Source organism: Syzygium oleosum, unplaced genomic scaffold, assembly GCF_021117445.2.
Source record: "Syzygium oleosum isolate NSW1041296 unplaced genomic scaffold, Sole_v2.1 Sole_v2.52, whole genome shotgun sequence".
NCBI classification, from domain to species: domain Eukaryota; kingdom Viridiplantae; phylum Streptophyta; class Magnoliopsida; order Myrtales; family Myrtaceae; genus Syzygium; species Syzygium oleosum.
In genome coordinates, this window is record NW_026607536.1 from 565,979 (window position 1) to 589,012 (window position 23,034).

Here is a 23,034-nt window from a genome sequence, read left to right on the forward strand (position 1 = left end):
GATTCATGATCAAGTAGTTTGTTTTTTTCACAGAACAAAAGACGCTCCATCTCTACGTTCCTAGATAAAGAGATAACGTCACTTGTGATCATTCTACTTTTACTCGAAAATTTAAAACCATTCCCGTATCTTTGCATGAAATCTTTTTCTTTTGCTGACATGGATCACGGATTGCTAATATGGATATGGGGGTACCTGGCCATGTACCTTTTAAAAGTATCACTAGTCGTCCCTCGTTCGTTCAGCCGACAATGAATTTTACCGACATGGCGACTGCAAGCTTTGAGCTTAAGCTTGAATGACAATGGCCACGATATGGCCTGTGACATGGAGTTGTCTACTTGTAGGGAGATCAGTGAGATGCATGTCCGTGCATAGGAAATGTCAATGGTAAGTTCAGTTTGAATTTTCTCGATATCCGAACCGCTCCGAACACGAATAATATATAATTAGACCTGTCAAATGGGTGGGTCGGATCGGTTTGGGTCGGGTCATAAATGGTCCGACCCAAATTAACCCATTAACCTGTTTATGACCCATTTATGCGCAATGCAATTTTCTTGACCCATATCCAATCCATACCCGATCAGATCCATATTGCTAAAATACTTTCATATTTAATTAAATATAGGAAAATTCATACCCAAGCTGAAATGAGAATGTGGAGTGAGTGAGTGCAAGATTGAGTGAGGGCGAGAGAGATGCGTTGAGTTTAAATCAGTTGTAAACTCATTTATGATCCATTTACGACCCATTTAACACCAATATAAGACTTCTATCCATTTATGATCCATTTACTAAATATAACTAATTTATTTATGACCAATTGACTAATATACGGGTTAAGAAATGGGTTTATGACCCATTTTGACAAGTTTATATAAAATTTTTATGACCCGAACTGTACAAGACTCGAACCGAAATGAGGGTTCAGGTCGGGTCGGGCTTCCGATCCGTGCATCCTCGATCTCAGCATCGCATGCGACCTAATGGTCAGGGTGGTGCCCGGATGGGAGCAGCAGCATGAATCCACCGTTTGCGCATTCATTTCATTTTAACCATATAAGATCACGTGAGTTGATATATGCAAGAATTTTTCGTGGTGACGAAAAAAAGAGAAAGAAAGAGGAGAGACAACATTACGATATTTCGTGCCACGTTCGACGGAAATTGTACGGACGGCAACACGCCTGCAGAAGAAGGAGGAACGCCTAGAAAGAATGCAATCAGCTCACCCAGTCACCACCGCTCAATGAGCGTAGATGGCGCTTTCTTCTTACCATGCTTCGTCCTGCTGCGGCTGCGCTACTCAGTTCCGGTCTCTTCGCCCTCCTCCTCCGGCGCCGCCCATCCTCGTGTCGCCCTTTTCGCTTCCACCGACTCCCGCCGCCCCCGACGCCCTCGCGATCTCGCTCCACGCGCGCAAGCTCTTTGCCGGCGCTCGCGCCGCCTCGTTCCCGTCGAGAAGAGGCGTCTCCTTCTTCTCGGGGCTCGCGACGAGAGGCGGGGAGGACGTCCGGAGGTTGAAGGAGGAGCTGCTCGGCGCCATCGCTCCCCTCGACCGCGGCGCCGAAGCCACTCCCGATGACCAGCTGCGCGTTGATCAGGTGAGGCCTTTGAATTCAGGTACGCCTCGTTTCGTTCGATCTTTGTCAAGTGATGAATCTCGGGGAAGCGGAACGATGCATTGGAGATGAGCTGTGGAGTCGTGTCACCCATGGACTAGCGGTTGAAATATGAATGTCGTTTCGCTATATCGCTGTTTGGCATCTGCTCCGATGGAAAATTTGCTGAAGTAAACTACCTTGGCGTCTTTCAGTGAGAACATCCATTCTTTCTACATGGGAATTGATCTCAAACGGAGAACGAAACGACGTTTCTATTTCGCCTTTCTGCGCTTTCGGATAGTTTCGAGTTGGTCAAATTTGGAAGACTTGAGGGGATATCGCGATCCACGTTCCGATGGAAAAGGGTTCCCAGCAAAAACCCATCAGAAACGCCTCCCAAGTGTTTCGATGATGGTCGCTAATTATTCTGAGAGGACAAAATCAATGTTGACCATTTGTTTTGTGTTGATTCATTATGCATGCTTTTAATTGAGGAGATCATTGATGACTGTTTAAATGCTTAGAAGTTGCCGCCGAGTCCTTGAGTGCCAAGCGAAATTATTCATGTGCAGAGTGCTTTCATACGTCCATAACAAACAGAAATAACTGTCAGGATCCAGCCAATTAAATGCTTATAATCCAAAAGCTAGACAGTGGAGATGGAAATAGGGGCCTACTTTTTTTCATCCATCTTGGATTTTGATGTATTAAAATAATCATCCCTTGATGGGAATTATTTACTTGATCAGATTGCGCGTAAGCTTGAGGCAATTAACACAGTGAAGGAGCCTCTCCAATCTGATATGCTTAATGGCAAATGGGAGCTTATCTATACAACATCCAAATCAGTCCTGCAGACCCAGGTATGAAAGTTTTCCCACTTTTATGCACTTTATCTTTTGGCTGGTGGGACCTGGCACAGACTCGTTGAAACAGTTTGATGAGTGACATGCTCATTTTTCTTAGGTTAATCTAGAGCATTAACTACTCTCCATGTTTCAAACTCGATTGGTTCTTAAACATCCTAATTCTACTTTCTAGTGTGAAGTCCATTGACCAGATTGGCAAGATGACTATCTCTGATTGGAATGTCTACAGATTCTGTGACAACAGCTCTCCTCATACTAACACTCTGCATTCCAAAGTCTCTACTTTTTCGGTGGACACCACAAGAACTTCAGTGAATTAAAGATCTACTCTTTGTAATCATTATGATCTGAAGGGCCTCTGTGCTGCTACCTTCCTCTCTCAATTCAATTATCCAGTCAAGCTTCTTAGAATTCTCTTCATTTGATATGACGGACTCTTAGATAGTTATCTATCTAGGATGAAGGATCTACAGGGAAAAGGATATTGGGGTTCTGTCTATCTTAGTGCTCATTTTCTTTGTGTATCTTCCTAAGGGTTTGGCAGAATTAAAATTCAGCACAGGATAGTTTCCACTCTGCATTTTCCCCATGTGCTTCTTTGTCATTGTCTCACACGCGAAATGTTTGATCTAGCTCTTTATCTAATTCTTCTTTCTTTTTTTTTTTGTCCATTTGATCAAATATATCGCTGTAATTTTTGCATCTTGTAATCTGCATAATCAAGCATTTCAAATGCCCATGGCAGAGACCGAAGTTCTTAAGGCCAAATGGCAAAATCTACCAGGCGATCAATGTCGATACTTTAAGGGCTCAAAACATGGAAACTTGGCCATTCTTTAATCAGGTCATTTTAAGACTATCGCTCTTCCTGTTCTCACTTATCTCTTTATTAACTATGTAATTCCCCAATGATCTTGTACCACTTATATTTCTGTGTTCTTTAAGAAGAGAGAGAATAGAGGTATTACCTTAATAATTGTAAGTCTGTCTGTACTGCAATTTGCAACTGTTATAACATGTAATATAGAAAGATTACTGGAGAAGTGAACAGTGTTCTGAAGCCTGCGATTCATTATGGTGAAGACTCAAAACACTGGTATGGTACTTTAGGATTCAGTGTCAAAGTCTGTTTCCTCTATTATCGGTTAAGAAAGGATTCAGTGGTAAATTATACCAATATTCCACTGCTTTCTAGCTTAGATTTGTTATGGTTTACATTTATAATTGCGCTGCAGAAATGCTGAAGAAAAATTCAACTAGTTTGATGATTCTGCTTAACTAGGGAGATGATGCCTGATTTTAGCTCAGTTCTATAAATTAGTTTCTATCTTCAGGTGCAAGCAATCGAATGTAATTCCAGGCTTACCTAGTATGCTCTATTTTTGGCCAGATCTGCTCTTAACTAGAGGAAAATTCATCACGACGAGAAATTTGGTCATGGAAATTTCACTTATTCCAAATTAATATCATTGCCAGCGATATCATTTTGTGACATAACTGTGTGATGATCGAGAATTCACTTTTTCGGGACCAATTTTCGCAGGTGACAGCTAATTTGGTGCCTCTAAATGCAAGAAGAGTGGCTGTTAAATTTGACTTTTTCAGAATTGCTGGTTTGGTGAGTCTTATTTTTATTACTGACCTATCTTCGCCCTAGGACTCCATATTTCTCCTCTTGCGGAGTAATTGCTCAAGATGTTAATTGTTTTTCCATCATTTGCATAGATTGAAAAGCATACTTATTAGTTGACCCCCACATTGTTTCCCTGGCATTCTCTCTATCATGATTTTAGTTACTTCAGTTATAATGAAAATTGGAGAGAATTGATCAAAACATGATATGAGAGGTAACATAGTGATGACTTTCAACAGATAAGAGAACAATTTGCAACTGTGGTTCGGATGCTCTTAGTGAATGTGCTAAGCTCTTACCCAATTGGGCAAGCACCTTCTTTGATATTAATGAGGTAAACCGATTATAAACTAAAATAACTGAACCGCTTCAAGAAAAAAACTAATTTGCACTCATGGAGATTGGAAGCCATACCTTCATGAATTACAACCCATACCCACCATCTGATCTAGATGGGGATGGCCCAATGGGAATTCACGTCAAAAGTTTCATTATTATATATAGAAAAGCACTCAGTTTAACTAAACCTGATGTTTCAAATCAAAAGGTTCAGCCAGTTGAATTGCGAACCATCAGTCTCTCCGGTTTAATTGGAAGGAATAGTTCATTACTGTCCCTTATATAGTTTTTATGGCATTCTGCCTCATGATATCGGTTATGCCTTTTCAACCGTTTAATGTCTATCTTACCATTATTTTTTAAAACTTTCTCAGATTTCTATAAGAAATCCAGGAAGTGGTCGTGGTCAGTTGGAGATAACTTACTTAGATGAAGAGTTAAGGTGAGCAGTTTGATTCCCTTAGTTCTTACTTCATTGATTCAGTAATTGTTGTATCTGGCAAGATAATTTCTTGTTAACAGTAATCTAAACTATTTGTATGGTTAGTTCAGCTCTATCAATATTTTATATTACATCCCCTTTTTCTAGAATCCTAGCCTGATAGCTGGGCCCAAACTTGGCAGAAAGTGAAATATGCAATATAGTTAACTTTTTTTTTGGTCGAACAATAGAGTTAATTGATTAATTTATAATTATGACTTAATATGACGTAAGGAGGAAATTGTTAAGTCATAATCTCCTCCTTACCGCAGCAGTTTTACGGGTTGTGCTCGGTGTTGCAAGATGTAATGATTTTCAAATATTTTGGTCCATTTTTTGTTGATTTTGGGATTATCTACAATTCAAAGCTTGAAATTAAGCACTGAAAGCTACAGGCAAGGGAACTCCATTCTCAGAAATAATTTGTGACATTTGCTTGAATCTCATGTATTTATGGTATAATGATAGAGAAAGGCAGTCCACTGATATGGGATCTGATCTATGCGTTTGCAGGATATCAAGGGGTGATAAGGGGAATTTGTTCATCTTGAAAATGGTGGATCCGTCCTACAGAGTCCCCCTCTGAATTTGATGTAGTTGTACACAAGAATATATGTTGCATCAGAGATTCGTATACCGCAGCAGAACCACGATCCTAAGAGGAATTGCCCCCTCCATTTTCATGAATTTGGGGCGTGACGCCGGTTGAGCTTTCGACTGAGTCCTCCGTGCAAAACTTGGTGAGGAGGCATTGCAATATATTGATATTAGGCACCGCCGGGTGTACGGAGGCTCCTCATTTTCCGAGCAAGATAAGGGGATTCTAAGGGATATGCTTCTTAATTCGAATTAAAAGAGTTGTTATAACTCAGTCTCTGGGATTGCACTATTTATGTGTAAAATCGGACTCCCCTCTTGCTTGCCATGTGTCGTTATTCCATGCCGCAAGAGATAAAATATTGATCGGCCTAACTCCAGTGTTTGCTCGTTTCTGGTGTCAAGAGGATGTGTTTGTAACATCGATCGTCTATGTAATTTGGTCAGGACGGTGATTTTGGTTCTCTTTAAGAATCATCACGTGGTCAGAATTTACGGTCTCGTACTTTCAAGGCTATCGATGGCGACAGGCTATGCCTAACTTACCAATTGAGGTTTCCGAGGAAAAGTCGCTGTCCTGTTCTTCTGCATGGATTTATTCTCGCCATCTCCTTATCGGAGATTTTTCCTTTTTGCTAGGAGCATATTGTTGACTGCACAATGCTTTTTCACCTACCAACGGTTGAACAAGCGCCATCGAGAATGTTGCTTTGAATTGTGAAGCAATCGACCAAACAAAAAAAAATTGTGAAGCAAGAAGCATGCACGAACTTTCTAGGCACAGCTGTTGTATCCTTTATGGGCGATAAAATTAATACACTTGATATGGTACACTCGAGTACGATATAAGGGACAAAAGAAAGTTATAAGATAAGCTCATTCTATACTTGATATGGTATATAAGAGCTAAAATTACTCATAGAGTAAAACTTGTATCCTAGCTATGTCATGGGATATAATGTGCATCATACCTATGCTAACTATAAATGGAAAAATTCAAAGAGTTGTGTCGCACGAAATTGACCATTTTACCCTTTTCTATAACTTCTTTAGATTCCCTTCCATTCTCAACTTCTCCAATTTATTTTGTGCATTTGTTTTTTGTTTTGCTTTTGCTTTCTAATATATTTCTATGAGAGCCACCAAATGTACGCGCATTAGCTAAATGTGACCAGATTTTCGAGTCTTACTGTTTTATAAATCATAAAAGGGGGCGATGTTAGTTAGCCAATTTGTTTTGCTTATCTCAAATAAAATAAAGAAAGAATTCTTATGGAATTTATAGAGTCAATTTTGTTTTTAATTGATGAATTTTTTTGGTCGAAAATTAATGAATTGACTAAGCGGTTACGCACTTAATTTAGGTCTAATATAGATTATATTATCTAATCACAGTCTTTTATCCAGAGTAATATTGAAAGAAGGCCATCATGTGTGTGTGGATAGAGCCTTACTCGATGTATGTGGACGACGGCAAAATTGTTTTCCAACATTCACCGGATTAATTGAGTCGAAAGAGTTGAATATCGAAAAATAGGATGAAAGAATTAAGGAAAAATGACACAAAACTTTTAATTTGTTTAATGTGATCCTCGAACTTTAACCCATCATGCAATGTTGTCCCTGAACTTTTAATTTGTTCAATGTGGTCCTTATACTTTGGTCCATATACTATATGAAAATGTTTAATGTTGTCCCTGAACTTGAATTAATAGAAAGATAACGTCGAACAATAATTCAAGGATTATATTGAATATGGATCAAATGTCCAGAGATTACATATTATACATTAGGTCAAACTTCATTGACAATTTGTGTCATTATCCCAAGAATTAAGGAGGGACCAGATGACAAATGGAGGCAGGTAATTACACCATGAGAGAACACAAGGGAAAATTACCAAGAAAGTTCTAAACCTATTGTAACTGTGCCAATTTAGTCATAAACATTTTTTTTAGCTAATTCAGTCTTAAACCTTTTGCATTTGTGCCAATTTAATCCATCCAGCCAATTTTGACCGATCAATGCTGACGTTGTAATTTTTAATTTTTTCTTTTCTTTCTCTTTCTCTTTTTTTTTTCCTTCCTTCTTCATCTGGCCGACAAGGTCGACCTTGCCGACCACTAGCAAGGCGAGCCCTTGTTAGATCCAGTGAGGGCACGCCTCACCATCGCTGGGCGAGGCTCGCCCTTACCGGATTTGGTAGGGGCTTGCATCACTAGGGGCGAGCGAGGTCGAGCTCACCTAGCCACTAGTGAGGGCCGGCAATCAGAGGAAGAAAGAAGGAAAAAATTCGAAAAAAATATTATTAAAAATTGTCAACGGTATTGTTGATCATGTCATGTTATTGCCAGCCGGCCAAATTAGCCGAATAGATTGAATTGACACATATGCAAAAGGTTCAAGACTCAATTTGTACAAAAAAAATATTTAGAACTAAATTGATATTATTGCAATAGATTGAGGACTTTTTTGATAATTTTTTCGAGAATAGAGAATGCCCACCTAACTTTTTTTCACGTCAAAACGCCATGCAATTTGCAGGTGCCCGATACAATATTCATTTGCATAAAGCCAAGTCAAATCCCATGCATTGATTACAGCGCCGGACATCGACTCTTGACATTATAAAAATAAATAATCAGTCAAACTCCTCGATCTTTGATTTCTCATTCGTTGCTTCCATCGAGAAAAGAGGGACTTGATCAAATCTGATCACCCTACTTTTCCAAATGCAGCCGAACAAGAACGGACGAGGTCCCTCGTCGTCCCTATCACCTCTCTCTCGCTGGCAATGGCTATGACGGCCTTCAATATGGAATATTAGACCTCATGCGCTGCCGGGGAAAACAGCGATTCTCTCTCTCTCTCGCTTGAACTCTTGCGCCTATAAAATCTCACTCGCACCACTCTCTCTCCAACAATCATCTCCATCTTCTACACACACCAAGCTCTACTGGTGCTCCCTGCTCACCATAATATAGCAAAGAGAATAATCAGTATTTGCATGCACAATGGCTTCAACTTCTTGCTTCGCGATAGTCTCTTCAATGCTAGTGCTTCTGTGCATGTCCTGCCATGCGCAACTTTCTTCCACGTTTTACGACGAGTCCTGCCCGGATGGGCTCGCCGCGATACGGACTTCCATCAGAACCGCGGTGTCGAGGGAGCGCCGGATGGCCGCTTCTCTCATTCGACTCCATTTCCACGATTGCTTTGTTCAGGGTTGCGACGCATCGATATTGCTGGAGAATAGCCCCACCATCTCTAGCGAGAGAGACGCCCCGCCTAACAAAGGCTCCGTGAGGGGTTACGAGGTGATCGACGATGCCAAGTCGCAAGTAGAAAAGATCTGTCCAGGAGTCGTGTCTTGCGCGGATATTGTTGCCGTTGCAGCTCGAGATGCTTCTGTTGCCGTAGGTCTTCCCATAATTCTCTAGATATGCATCTTGTGGTTGACATTAGGCAATAACATACGAATCATCTTATGACCGCTTGCTTACTTTCAAATATCTACTGTGAGTTTGAATCATTTTACTGATATAACTGATGCTGCTCTGGAAAAATATAGGTTGGTGGTCCTTCTTGGACGGTGAAGCTCGGAAGAAGAGACTCGACCACCGCAAGTCCATCGCTCGCGTTGAGCGATCTTCCATCGTTTTTAGCTGACCTCGAGACACTCATATCTAGATTTGCAAGCAAAGGCCTCAGTGCTAAGGACATGGTTGCCCTCTCAGGTATATACGAAATGCTTCCTCCTACTCATGTTGTTGTTTGCTGCATATCATGGTTGAAATTCAACCCTGACGGTGGACCTTGGCCTATGCAAGAATTTCTCATTCTTGCTTGCTCACAAGCTATTGATTTCATTACACGAATATAGCCCGGATGATATAAATAAAAGGAGAAATATTGTTGATATGCCCTTTCTGCCAACGTTATGCAGGTGCTCACACTCTAGGGCAAGCTCAGTGCTTCACATTCAGTGGCAGAATCTACAGCAACGGCAGCGACATCGATGCCGGATTCGCGAGCACTCGTAAGCGCCGGTGCCCGGCAAGCAGCAACGACACAACTCTAGCCCCGCTCGACTTGGTGACTCCCAATTCATTCGACAACAACTACTTCAAAAATCTGATGCAGAAGAAAGGCCTTCTCGAGTCGGATCAAGTCCTTTTCAGCGGAGGGTCCACCGACAGCATCGTCTCTGAGTACAGCAAGACGCCTGCGAGTTTCAAGTCGGATTTCGCGGCCGCCATGATTAAAATGGGCAACATAAGTCCGCTCACCGGTTCACGCGGCCAGATTAGAAGGATTTGCAGTGCTCTAAATTAGCAAGTCCGACATTCATCAAGATTTCATCTGTTTGAGTGCAAGTGTTAATGTGATTTTTTGCTTTAATCTTTATCTTGTCAAGAATCCGTCATATGTCTAACTGTTCAAAGTAAACTGTTCTATTGGTAATTCATTGACCAATTCTCGAACCCCCTTGCTATATTAGAGTTGACGAAATTAGTAATATTATCCGTGAACATATTGAGCAATTAATTGAGAAGTAAAGATTGTAAATATCGGTACCGTACTGCAAGTAGGCGACGCCATTGCTTGTATTTACTGTCGTGATGAAATAATGGCGGGCAAATTAATAGAATTTGGCACATTGTCACGTTCCCGTCCAATTACTTTTGAAATATTTCTTGCCTAAAAAAGCTAATGATACTAAGATGTTATTGAAATGTTTTTTGATACTTTAAGAACCACATACAGTTGCACGAAAAACTTGAGACGAACAAGAACAACGTTTAACCTATGAAAAAGTTTATAAAAAATGACGTGGCCAATTTATATATCGTGTTCCCTTATTCCAAACCTAATTTTTGTATCGTGGGCCTAGATTAGGCCCAGCTCAGGCCCAGGACCAGGCCCAGGATCAGGCCCAATAATGCTTATGAATGGCGAGGCGCGGCTGCTCTCGAAAGAATCGGCTTGCTTCTTCCGCTGATTCCGGCGGCGTTCTCATTCTGATTCCGTCTCAACGCGCAGAGAGAATGGCTCGATCAATGGTTACGACGACCGCCGCCGCCGCTGCCGCCGCATCTTCGAGCGTCACGACCACCGTCACCATCGGCGGTCAGGCTCCGCCACCCCCGTCTTCTTCCTCCTCGTCCTCCCAAGGCAACACCGCCCTGGTCCTGCGGCTGAAGAGGGTGAACGATAAGAAGAAGAAGGTGACCTGGAAGGAAGGCACCGTCGACAACGAGTTCATGAAGAAGAAGAGCTCCAAGAAGTGCTGCATCTTCCACAAGGAGAAGCCCTTCGATGAAGACTGTAGCAGCGATGAAGATGGCGATGCCCCGGATCACCGGCACCACCCCCATCGCGGCGATCATCGCTGCGATGGAGACGCTTCTTGCTCTAACGATGGTGGCAATTGAAGCGGGTTCGCTTGGATTGGTCTCGCGCTTTTTGAGATTCAGCCGGTGTTTCTGTGCTGCGTATCCCCTCCTTATGTAGCCGAAATTATTCTAGGGTTTTTCTTTTGGTTTGCTTGTTTTGGAGGGAGTTGCGTTTACATTTCTGCGAATTTCTCTGGTTTCAATGTAATTGACTGGATCGCAGGATGTTAAATTGAAATGCATACAGGAGTTTTAGATGAAACATGTCTTTTATATTTTCCGTCCGTTTCCGAGTGGGGGCATAATTTTTTTCATGAGTTCGTGTGCGACCTAAAGCAATTATTCAATCATGTTGATGCTTCACATGTTTTTGTTTGGTTTATTGGGATGAGGAACTTCAATTTGGAACGATGCTTGTTTGTCTTGATCAAAAGTTCATCTCATTCAATTCTTAGATGCCTTGATCTGCTATTTTGCATTTCCTGCCTCAATAATCTATCCCTAGTAACCCAACATTCCCGTTGACAAGGGTGTTTCCGGTTTAGTGCTTGGCAAATTTGACGCTCAACCCACTAGTATTCTGCTTGCTTTCTGATGACATATTCACCTGGAAGTCGTGCCTTCACTGTTCCACTGAGGAGTCTAAAAAATGAATGTTGCTTATATATTTGCTCTTGATTCTGTAGATCTTCAATTTAACTGATAAATACTTGAACTATTGTTGTGTGAGTTAATCATTTCTGATTATTTTGCATCGCACATGATGCAGTTTATGTTGGATCGAGCAACTAAGCTTGTGATGTTTCTCTTATGGATGAAATATATTGAATTCCATACTTGAAACACAATGAAATTTGTTGAATCAAGTTTGGACTGAGTTGCAATTAAAGCATGTATTGCATTTTTTTATGTTCGTCAATTGATTGGTATTGGACAGCTATAGTAATGGAGTCATACATTCTTCTCTTGGAAATATCGAATCCTTTGATGTCAATCAATCCATTAATAGTAAATTAATACTTAGTCAAATTGTTTCATACTATCCATATTACGTGTAATGAAACTATGAGAGTCACGGCAAGGTTGAAGAATGGAGACTGGAGGCTACAAAAACGCTTTGTCCTTAACGGTTTGCCTAAGAGGGAGGTATAGGATCTTAAGGAAAAAACCTTCAGGCGAAGAATATTTTTGGTCCATAAATTGGTGGAGCAGCAGAGATATAGATTCGGTTTTGGATTTCATTGCTATCAATGAATATTTTTTGTTGGCGGTACTGTTTAAAAATGATTAAGTCTCCCATTTGTATGATTTAAGTTTTTTGCTGAGATTTTTTCCTAATAATTTTGGTTTATGAGCAGTACGACTAGACTCTTTCCACTTTTTGGTGATTGTTTCGTCACTAAGGGTTGAATAGGTGTTTGAATTTGGATGATTTGGTGCCAAAGTGGTGACTGTCAGGTCTGTTATAAGCGTAATGGCTTTTCTTTAGCCAATGTTTTGTTTTGTTTTATTTGGTGAGGGATGTTTTCTCTTTGTAGGGATGTTTGTGCTTTGTGTAGCATGATATTATTTGGATTTCTGCATGCAATAGGCTAGTTGGATGAAGGACTTTTTGGAAATAAATTGTTTGTGAGAAAGACTTTCAGATGGTAAACGAAAATGATTGGTTTTCCTAGATTGCAAAGGATAGTTACCCCAGGTTTTCCTAACACATCAACTAGGGAATACAGGTGTCGTGAATATGAATCAACATCCCTATTAGCATACTGATGTGGTCTTTGCTTTAGACTTCTCCTCTAGGAATATGTTGAATGATTAAGAATCTTGATCATTATATTAAGGAAAGTCAGAGAGGCAGAATGCAGTTTTATTTTGATCAACGTAGTAAGCAATATATAGGTTTTCTCGGATGTCCCAAGACCAACTAATCTTCTGTCTGGCTGAATCATTAACCTCTGCACATCTAGGAAATGATTCTTTGTGTATGAAAGCTAGCGATCTGCTTTATTCCTATTTCTCGTCCTCAGACTTCCCTTAGATGGTAATTGAAAGCTTGTCAAACTTCGTGACTAAACTTTTAAAATAGCTTAAATGGTTATAAAGTTCTTACCAAAGAAGTGAACTTGTTATCCAACCAATTGAGTGTTTGCTATACATGGTAATCCTGCTTTGCTAAAACGTGTTGTTCTTTCCCTTGCCAAAAGAGGTGCAAGGAAACATTATGTGGATCCTCTTCTTGAATGGTAAGTAATTGAAGCCATCAAAGGTTGAATTGGCTTTTCCTTACAAACTCATTTTATAGAGGAGAAATTAGCCAAAACTCATTGAGAGTTTTGAGAGCTCTTTAAGAACCTTTAATGTTCTTTGTTTTGTTTATCGAGGCTATCTAAATGTATCATATAAGTCGAGTATGACAGAATCTTGGCATATCCAGGATATAAATTCTGACGCAGATTTTCACTTTAACACTATTATTTAAATCCTTCCTAGCTGCAATCACAGATCTGTCACTTCAACACCAGTAAGAGAGTATATGAAGTGTTAATGATTTATCCACTGATGAATTTCAAAATTTCTGCCAGTTTTGGGAGGGAAAAGAATTGTCTTACTGAAGAATCGTCCTAGCGTGAAAAGCATGAATTGGAGGGGGTTACGCTCGTTTTAGTTGAAGGCACATGTCATATATGCAGCCAAGACCTTTCCATTGCCATAAATGCAAGTTGTCTTTTGTGGAAAAACCATTATTTCTCATTAGCAGTTTAGCATTCAGCTATTCCATTCACCACCATAGTCAAGTGCATATCTTTTCTTGAGTTGTCTGTGCTGCCATCAATACTTTTGGTGTGAAGTTGGTTTTTCCTTTTTTCCCCCTCTATTTCCTTGAACAGGTTTTCATCGAAGCCTGAATCATCTGCTGCCATCAAGAGATAGTCATCCCTAATGCCTTGATCAAGAAACTTTGCCCTAAAAACAGAACTTCAGTAAAATTCAGTCGATCTATCTTTTGCCCTTGAATATTCTCTGCTTATCACATCAGCTTTTTTTTTTTTTTTTGGTTCCTTCTTAATGCTTTTTTCTTTGGTAGTGCTGAAGCTGAAGTCTGTTGGATATGGAGAAAGCGGCAGCTTGACACCATCTTGAATGAGTTTTTTTATTTTCTTCCTACTTTACTGGGAGACTGTAAACCATATCCTTGTAAGGTCATCTAGGTTATTTGCTAAGGTAGAGTGCATTTTACCCCCTAGATGCTACTTTAAAGTTACAGAAAATGTTAAATAACGGGAAGTCTTTTGGCAGAAAAATCACTCTATAATGCAATTGGCTTTTATAATTTGATCTCTTCTCTTGTCTCAGTTTACTTGTAAGGAGGAGAGTGAGTATTGTGAGATTACAGGAAAAATAGCTCTTTTTTATTGTTGGGACAAAAATCTGATGGCACCCTTTGAAGTTTTTAATTGAGACCTTCTTCCATTATTTTTCTCTATGTTCTAGCATATGTTGCGCATTAGAAGTAGCAGTTTGACCCAAATGATATTGCATCTCGGTAGGTTAGGAACTTAGGAGTACTGTAAGGCTCTTGGAAAGCGGAACTATATAGGAGATCCCACATGAAACTCTTAATATACTGCCAGCTTGCTTTATTTCCATTTATAATTCTAAATCTAGTAAAAAAGGTATTAGATTTTATTAAGATGTCTCTCTCAAATGTCTACTTGCAGTAATTTTCTGTTGATTACTTAATGAAATTTTGATTTTGTTTGCTATATGTTTCGGCGAAGCCAGAACCAATATGGGAAAACAAGGGCCGTGCCGCCATTGTGGTGCTAGAGGTAACAAAATGCTTCTCTCATTGGTTGGAAGTAGACCAAGCCATATATTCAATCATAATCACTTTGCAGGGTTAATTATCTCACTCGCTCATGAATTGACAAATTGATGTGGGAAATTGCCATTTATTTTCCTTCTATCACAAGTCAATCATAGTAATGACTATATTCTGGCTATTTCTTGACTGGAGACATTAACCATCCAGTGTTAAAAGTTGACTTGCCTCTTGGCTAGGGGTAAAGGTTGAAAAGTTGATGGTAACTTTGAGAGTTGTACATTAAGGTGATGGATTATATAAAATTATAAGCACTAAACTGCTGGGAAGCAGAAATTATAATATGGTTCAATAGGACCCATCTGATTCAAAGTATGACGTCATTTGAATGGTCACTACACCACTTGCCAATGTTGATTGACTTTATTTATTTGAGTTTTATCTTTGAACTTGGGCAGAAACTCCTCTTTGGAGACATGGTCCAGCAGAGAAACCGGTTTTATGCAATGCCTGTGGATCGAGGTGGAGGCTAAAGGGAACACTTGATGATTATACTCCCAAGCGCTACCGTTCAGTTGTTAGGAAACGAAGATTCCCAAATGCCAGAGATGTCCATGAAGAGGAGTGGATCGTGAATACCGGAGAGGTCACATTAGGTGATCTCAACTTTAATGAATCATTAGCTTCCAATAACACTGTTGCGGAAAGCGAAAATCCAGGTCATGCAGATCTATTTTATAAAAGCGATGAGTTATGATCATTGCGTTATAAGATTTGATCTCCACCTATGCATTTTCTTGTTCTTATTCTTATTCTTATTCTTATTCTTATTATTATTATTATTAGATTTTTTGGATATCTTCTCCTTCTTTTTGTAATTTTAGCCTTGGGACATTAGTTTTTTTGACAGATTTGATTGTATTTATTGCATGGAGTGACGATCTCGTTGTGTTCCATCGCTAGGTTTAGATAAAGAGCTGACTGAAGTACATCTTTGGTAGAAAATATTTAGATGCATGCATGGAGTGCATGACATGCACTTTAGTTTGTTACGTAACGTAAGAAAACTACTTTTCTGATGGTTGCTTGTATCTTTATGGGGCACCAGCTCATGCTGTTGAAGGTACAGCCAATTTCGCTGGAGAATTCTTTTTCAAATTGGCTTATGGTTAAGTGTATTGCTTCCGTTTATTTCAACTAATTGGCATTTGCTTTGAATTGTTCAAATGCATTAGCTGATAAAATTCCGACAACTACTTGACTGGTCGTGGTCACTGACCTCAACAGGTACCGAAGAGAGATGCTATGCTGACTGTTGCTAATGATTTGTGGGTGCTCTCTTGTTCCTAATAATTGTGATAGTAATTAATGATTCTGTAAAGTCAATGACGCATTAAGTAAAGTCAACATTGCTGAACAAGGTAGTATATTGCCTATGATTGAGGAATTGATGGCCATATATGACAGTAGTGCGTTATCCATGACCGATCACCATGATTATTCATACTAGTCCAGATATATAGGAAAAACGAAGGTACAAAATATGATAGGCTGATGGCCCTACATGTGTGACGGACAGTCAGCCTTTTAGTGAAAGTACAGCAACCTTCCAAAAAACTTCCTATTAAGATTTGCTTTGTATTGTTTCCTTAAAAATTCTGCTTCTTGAAACCTATAGATGATTGCCTGTATCTTTTACCAGCTGGAATAGAGACAGGCACTGAATTCTCAAAAAGGGCAGTGGAAGATCCGATCAGATATATAGACCTACGCTGTATTGTAGTATGAACAGAAATCTAAGATTCAGTATGTATATTATCTCAAGGCAAAACATTAAGCTTGTATTAATTTGGAAGTTACGAATTAAGGAGGGAAGTGCATTATCTATTCATGAACATATGATTGTGTAGATTTGCTATGGTAAGAGCTCTTTAAATGATGGAAAGACAGTGGAATATTTTAGATATGTATCTCCGTGGTTAGAATAGAAATAAAGCCGGTTTTATGGGCGAAGTATCGGATGGTCAAGTATTAACATGTGCTTCGACCCAAAAAACAAAGTATTAACATGTGCACTCAATCAGGATGTTAGATGATAGTGCTTTGGTAAATATTTGAGCATTCAAGAAAGATGCAATCTGTTAGGGTGGTTTAGATATGTGAAATAACAGTTTAGATGCTCTCATATGAAAGGACAACTATATGATGGAACAATTTAAAAGTGGCATGGAAAGTCTAAGAAAACATTGGAGGAAAATGTTAAAAGACCCTGATTATTTAGCTTTCCTTGATTATGTGGTATTACACCAAGTATAATGTCGCAAAAGGATCTGTATACAGGACTAATCTTGGTGAAAAAAAGGATTGGTCAGTGTCCGTTTGGAAACCTGTATTTGCCCATTAATTTTCTGAAGATAATTATCGTAAAGTGGACATACATCACAGACTTTGGCATGTTCAAATTTTAAGGGTCATGGCTTGTATTAGTATTGCTTTTCTTTCTGCTAGTAATTGAATGAAAAGAAATTCCATGAAAGTGTTGAGCCTTTGACCCTCTCTTGTCTTTAGTGGTGGCAATCGCCATTTTCTGTGTTTCTAGATCTCTGTTTCGCATGAATGATGACATATGTGCATAAACAATGAAAAGAGAATAAATGATTGGCCACATATTATCGTCATATGATTTTAGTTTCAAAGGAATGATGGAAAATGTTCATGAAAAATGAAAAGAGAATAAATGATTGCCGTATCTCACGTGATATGATTATGGTGATATGTCACACCATGAGCAAGAGAAATCTAGTCCTCACCTGGGGAGATAAGGGGTTTTATGATCAATAGTTTGAGGTCCGCTAGTGTACTAGTTCATTTTTGGCCATGCAAATTCAGTTGTTATAATAGGTATATTATCTTGTTGTGCGTGACTTCCCTTCTCCCATAAGGTTTTCCCATCCCTTTTCCAAACTATGGTATTTCTGTCTTTATAATATGACACAACCTGCCTTGGAAATATATAGAAGGGACATGCTTGGACAGCAGTTTCACACAATACTTAAAAGGCTCAAAAGCAATTCTTTCGTTTGATAATCTTTGTATTGTTAAGTTTTAAAACTTGTGATGCTGATTGACTTGGAACCAACATACTCCGACCTGTTAGAAAATCTGAGGTTGTATTTTGTATGTAAGCACTCACTACCCACTATGATACGATTACATATGATGGTGTACATCTCTTGGACGAAGTTGCTTTATGTAGTAATAACATAGGATCATATGGTATTCTTCGTCAAGAGATTTACATTGACTAATGCCACAAAGAAACTTTTTGCTTTGCTAGTTCTGTTTTCAACCTTCTAGTGGGTAGCGAGGACTAGATTTCAGCAGAATGTATCAGAAACTAGCTGTGCAGATCGGGGCAGATCTTTTTAATTTAATGTAGTAGTTAATTTGAGTTGGTAATGTGTGTTAATGAGAAGAAAAATGAAACATATGGACTTGACAAAATTGAGAAAATATCCATGTTTGGATTAGATCTTTCTAAAGTCTGTTGATTGTGAATATGTTTCGAGACTTTTGTAAGTGGCGCTGGTGTAATTATTAAGCAGTTTCAGAAGCATCGGAAATGTGTGAAAGTAGCGTTATGGTACTAAGAATTGTAGTAGACAAATTCCTATTAACTAATGTTGGGGGATTCATAGTTTTTATGTACTTTGTTATTGCCTGACTAACTAGGGGAAAAGATAATACTTGTCCTTCGTAACTGCTTTCTTCTAGACAAAATTATATCTTCATGCTTTCTAACAACAACTCATAAACAAGATTATTGATTTTTTTTATCTTCTTCGATGCCGGTTATTTGCAGATATGCAAGACGACAATCAAGTTCCACCAGTAAAGTATAGCTTTGCACACATCGAAAGTCTCCAAAAGGAACTTTATGAAATGTATATTGATCAACAATATGCTTCCACCGTCGCAGCTTCAGAGCTCATCTTCGATAATCTTAATGGCAGCCTAAAACATGACAATGAGATAGGGTTGGGAGTTGTGATGCTTAACGCACCGATAGTTGCCAAGGAGGAAAAATCTGGATCATCTCCTTTTTTGTGGAAAAAGAATGTTTTAGCCTCACATGCCAAAGCTACAGGAGAAGTCTTCTTAAAGTAAGTGATATGTTCATGGTGTATCGTCCCGGTTAATCCTTTTGAGCACTTTAGAACTTCTGTTAATAAATTTTAAGCGAATTATTGATATTTTCTTACCTGAAATTTAAGATTGTAAAATTTGTGTCTATAATACAATCGTGATTCAGAATGGACGACATAGATAGCAGTCAGGGTATTGCTACTCCACGAGCACCAGCAGATCCAAAGGTTAGATTTGCTTTGTCTATCTGTTTACCTTGAATTTTGAATGCGATTTCTTGATTATAGTATCCCAATGAAATGTGACTGGAAATTCTTTTCCCATGATTGTAAGAGCCATGTTTGCATGAATGAAGAGAAGTCAATTTTGCAAATCGTTGTTAACTTGTTATATTACTGACTTATCTTATGGTTTTCCAGTTGTTTACATTCTAACCTTTCCAATTATCTCTTTGGTTGGAAGTAAAGGGTCACATGACATATATGCATATGCATGATGCGTATATCGCTGGAAACTATTTCTGTGCAAAGTCTAATTCATTGTCCTTCAGTCTCTCCTCGATCTAGGTTTCAGTCTCTCTTCTTTCGGCCTTGCATGAGATAGTGGTTTCTTCTTTCGGCCATGCATGTATATTCGTACTTGTTATATGAGATTGTGATTCTGTTATGCATAAGATCCCTCGTCAAAGGTTCTCTTTTTTCCTATTCTAAAATTTGCTCTTTTATGTCTTTATCTGATCTGTTTATGTGACAGAATCCATATACTGGATACAGAGAAACAGCGGAAAAACATTTACGGAGATACTGAAAAAGCTTTAAACATCTTCTATCCTCTGAAACCCTTTGGCTAGATACTTTAAAACTTAGATTACGTTGATAGACGCAAAATATTGTCAGGGATGCAGGAATTTAGTGATGCTGGACATTGGCTCTTATTACATGATTCCCAGTACATGGTTTGTTCAATACATAGGATGAGCGATTCTCTTTAATATGTTGCTTTATTTGGTATTGGCGTAGGATACACAGTGAAAGTTTTGCCTGAGAAATTCTTGTTGGCTGACTGATGTAAAGAAACTTTGTGCTTTACCTCTGAGCCTTTCTGAGCCTCTGAACCTAGGTCTTGAACCTAGGTTGCCAGAGTGTGGATCACAGTGGAATGATAACGGGAATATTTTTTGTGGTACAACATGGGTATTTTTTTCCAGCTCATATAGTTGAGATAAAATCTAAGTATTTTTGTTTTTCAGGATGGTATTAACTACACTTTATGCATTGCTAAATTTAGAAGACCTTCATTATACTAAAATTATAAATTTGTCGTGGAAATATATCCAGAGAACTAGGATTAGAAATATTTTAATGTGTTGAGAGAAGGTAAAATCGAATTTTATAGTTTGGAATGCGTGGAATGTTTATTTTGGTGTTTCAAATCGGTGGTGAACCATAAAAGGAAATCGGTCCATTGTGCGGATCGCTTGCAAATTAGTGTATTCTAGTCACCTTGCTTTGAACCTATTAATAGGGTTGTGACCTTGGTGATTGCAATGATGAGGTACAAGCTAGGGGCTTATATGGTTTAGTAAGGAGTTTTGTTGTAGATACAGTTAACCCTTTCTAATGCGTGCTAATGAGAAATCAGTATATGGTAGACTCGATGAGTTTGAGTAGGTTGTAAAAGATTGTACCTAGTCAAACTCATGAGGTCCGTCATCTCATATCCCATTGAAAAGAGTACGTGACCTCGATGGTAGTATCACAACTACTAAACTTGTTGGACCAGCATCATAAAAGAAAATGGCTTTTATTTCCAGTTTGATTGATTGGTGTTCGATGGATTTTCATCTTTGTATTTCTGTAATTGCCTTTTATAGATGCTTTAATGTCCTGATATCCACTTATTCCAGTTTACATCTCTGGAGAGGTATAAGTCTGTTGCTGAAGTATCTCAAGTCCGTTCATCTTTTGCGCCCGGAGGAGATTTGTCGCAATATGTCCGTATGTCAGCTGGTATAGTCTTTTGTCAATTTCTGTTGGAAACTAATGTATATTAGATGAAGACATATGCATGAACCTTACATCTACTTCCATGTTACCATTCTTAAATGGTTATTGCTTTCCCAAAGCAAAATTACTGAGGTTGCTAAACTGACTGCTCGAACCTGATTCATACAGATAAAAGTGCTGAATGATGTGGATTGAATTTCATCGGTTTTAAGTGTTACCTTTCCTTTACAGTTGCAGGATGTTGTTTTTGGATAATGTGCGTAAAGGATCTGTTTTTGTTATCCAACATCTGATATAAGTCTCATGGTTATTTATATGGGATACTGTCTACTGTAATTTAGTTTGATCACATCATCAGAGCCAAGCAAAAGTGACTATAGATGATCCCTCTTACAGGACTTTGGTTAGTGTGGAGGGAGAGGGACAACAGGGGATACGAGGATCAAATATTCTTTGTGGAGCTTGATATCGTAGTAACCATTTCCGGTAGATGATCTTTGTATAGGGGTTGGTCCCTTGAATGAGATTTTGTTATTATAGATGAAAAAAGGTTTATTGAGTGTGATAGAAGCTATATTTTATTTAGGAGGCTTGAAATTTGGCTTAACACTGGACAAAGAGAAGAAAATGAGATAGAAGCTATCACTGTAAGGTAATCGAAATACCAAATTGCATATAAATGGCTAACTGCTTCTTGGACGGGTCTAGGATTTATCTTACTCCATGGCCTGAATTGAAATATTGATTACAGATTTTCTTCTATTTTTTTTTATTTTATTTTTTTGGCCATAACTGACATGTTAACATCTCGCTTGTAGTTCCCTGCTAATACAAGAAGTTAAAACCATCTTTAGGGTAGACAAGAAGTTTTAACTTTATCATGTGTTTCCCAGGCGGCGTGCTGAAGACCAAGAATAAGGAATCAATTGGCAAACCAGCACCTGGCTCTTCCTCAATCGATGGTGATGTCGGCTGCGCTGGAATTGGGAAAGAGTCCATGCCATTGAAGGAGAAATTGACTTGCGTATGCTGCTGCAGCTCATCCAGGCCGTTTAACTGATGATAGTTCTCTGGAATTAGTGCCCTTTACAATTGAACCTTTTGGGTTTGTTAGCTGGCCCAGCTTATGTTTCTCCCATCAAGTTACAACTTGAAAACCAGTTCTTATGTCGTGGGTAGCGTCTTGTTGAATGCATGATGGCACATGGCTCTCTTTCTTTACCCCCCTCCCTTTTCCAGCTTTATAATGTAAGTTGCTGGATGTGACTTTTGAAGATTAAAGACACCATCATCGGTGGGTCCTTCTACTGGCAACTTTTCTTTGACATCTGTAATTTTCTCATTAATAATAATTTACCTGTTATATATCATATATCGTAACTTTTATTTGCATGATGTAAATTTTCTTTTGTCGTCGTAAGGTATGCGGGACTTATGATTCGTAACATTCCACTAAAACATAGTATTTGTTAATTGTAAATATCTTATTCCATTACCAGTGAATTACCTTGTGGATTTGGTGTAGGTAATTATCCTTACTAATAATACTTCATCTATAAAATATACTTTTGTAAGTTTTTCTTAGAGAGCGTAATTATATCTTTAGTGGTCGTAAGTTTTCTAGGTTATATGGTTCATAATATTTCATAGAAATGGTAATCTATCTAAGTTAATGGTAAATTTATTTTGTACTGTTAAGAAAATATCTAAAGGATTGTAACTTTCCTTTACACTTTGTAAAGTTTTCCGATCTATCGGTCAGTAAATTTCCTCATCCATTTTAACTTTTTTCAATTAATCGTAAGTTTGAATCATCTTTGCGTTCGTAATTTTTCATTAACACGTCAATAAGTAAAGATAAAAAGATCGGTTTTGTGCAAAACAGATCTGACGGACCGCGCTTTTCCCTGTTCATCGTATGATCCAAATTGAATGTGGAACCGGCCCCGTAAAACCACTTATGGGCTTGTTTTGTTCAGTTCAGCAAAATTGCCATAACTCGAGTGCTGGAACAGCTTTTCATGTTGAGAATGTTGTTTGCGTGCGTGTGCCATTTCCTGTCTCATTTGGTATTTTGTCTTTGGTTGTTCCATCTATATACCCCGCCGTGTTTGGTACTACTAAGGCAAGCAACATA

General features: G+C 38.8%; 4 protein-coding genes across 8 annotated transcripts; all 4 read left to right on the forward strand.

Moving 5' to 3' along the window:
- Window positions 1-1,141: 1,141 nt before the first annotated feature.
- LOC115679686 (probable plastid-lipid-associated protein 4, chloroplastic) lies at window positions 1,142-5,901 on the forward strand. 3 transcript variants are annotated; one of them, XM_056307248.1, is made up of 6 exons: window positions 1,142-1,607; window positions 2,357-2,470; window positions 3,201-3,320; window positions 4,020-4,094; window positions 4,823-4,890; window positions 5,443-5,901. In XM_056307248.1, exons 1-6 carry the CDS (start codon window positions 1,263-1,265, stop codon window positions 5,513-5,515), a joined length of 795 nt encoding a protein of 264 aa, XP_056163223.1. In that variant the 5' UTR covers window positions 1,142-1,262; the 3' UTR covers window positions 5,516-5,901. The 3 variants fall into 3 exon arrangements, with proteins under 3 accessions (XP_056163223.1, XP_030459207.1, XP_030459205.1); XM_030603345.2 differs by having other exon boundaries at window positions 1,146-1,607; window positions 3,222-3,320; XM_030603347.2 differs by lacking the exon at window positions 3,201-3,320 and having other exon boundaries at window positions 1,143-1,607.
- A 2,534-nt stretch (window positions 5,902-8,435) lies between these two features.
- On the forward strand, window positions 8,436-9,990 carry LOC115679685 (lignin-forming anionic peroxidase-like). Its single transcript, XM_030603344.2, has 3 exons — window positions 8,436-8,942; window positions 9,098-9,263; window positions 9,473-9,990. The coding sequence occupies exons 1-3, from the start codon at window positions 8,541-8,543 to the stop codon at window positions 9,859-9,861; spliced, it is 957 nt and encodes a 318-aa protein (XP_030459204.1). The 5' UTR covers window positions 8,436-8,540; the 3' UTR covers window positions 9,862-9,990.
- Window positions 9,991-10,463: 473 nt separating this feature from the next.
- Window positions 10,464-11,376, forward strand: LOC115679688 (protein phosphatase 1 regulatory subunit INH3). The gene is made up of 2 exons (XM_056307252.1): window positions 10,464-10,988; window positions 11,136-11,376. Exon 1 carries the CDS (start codon window positions 10,479-10,481, stop codon window positions 10,959-10,961), a length of 483 nt encoding a protein of 160 aa, XP_056163227.1. The 5' UTR covers window positions 10,464-10,478; the 3' UTR covers window positions 10,962-10,988; window positions 11,136-11,376.
- Window positions 11,377-11,521: 145 nt separating this feature from the next.
- LOC115679606 (GATA transcription factor 27-like) lies at window positions 11,522-22,267 on the forward strand. Of its 3 annotated transcripts, none has more exons than XM_056307247.1 (9): window positions 11,522-13,903; window positions 14,008-14,144; window positions 14,702-14,752; window positions 15,204-15,464; window positions 18,608-18,908; window positions 19,058-19,118; window positions 20,798-20,900; window positions 21,294-21,383; window positions 21,791-22,267. In XM_056307247.1, exons 3-9 carry the CDS (start codon window positions 14,713-14,715, stop codon window positions 21,955-21,957), a joined length of 1,023 nt encoding a protein of 340 aa, XP_056163222.1. In that variant the 5' UTR covers window positions 11,522-13,903; window positions 14,008-14,144; window positions 14,702-14,712; the 3' UTR covers window positions 21,958-22,267. The 3 variants fall into 3 exon arrangements, with proteins under 3 accessions (XP_056163222.1, XP_056163221.1, XP_030459084.1); XM_056307246.1 differs by having other exon boundaries at window positions 14,706-14,752; XM_030603224.2 differs by lacking the exon at window positions 21,294-21,383 and having other exon boundaries at window positions 14,008-14,752.
- Window positions 22,268-23,034: the final 767 nt, after the last annotated feature.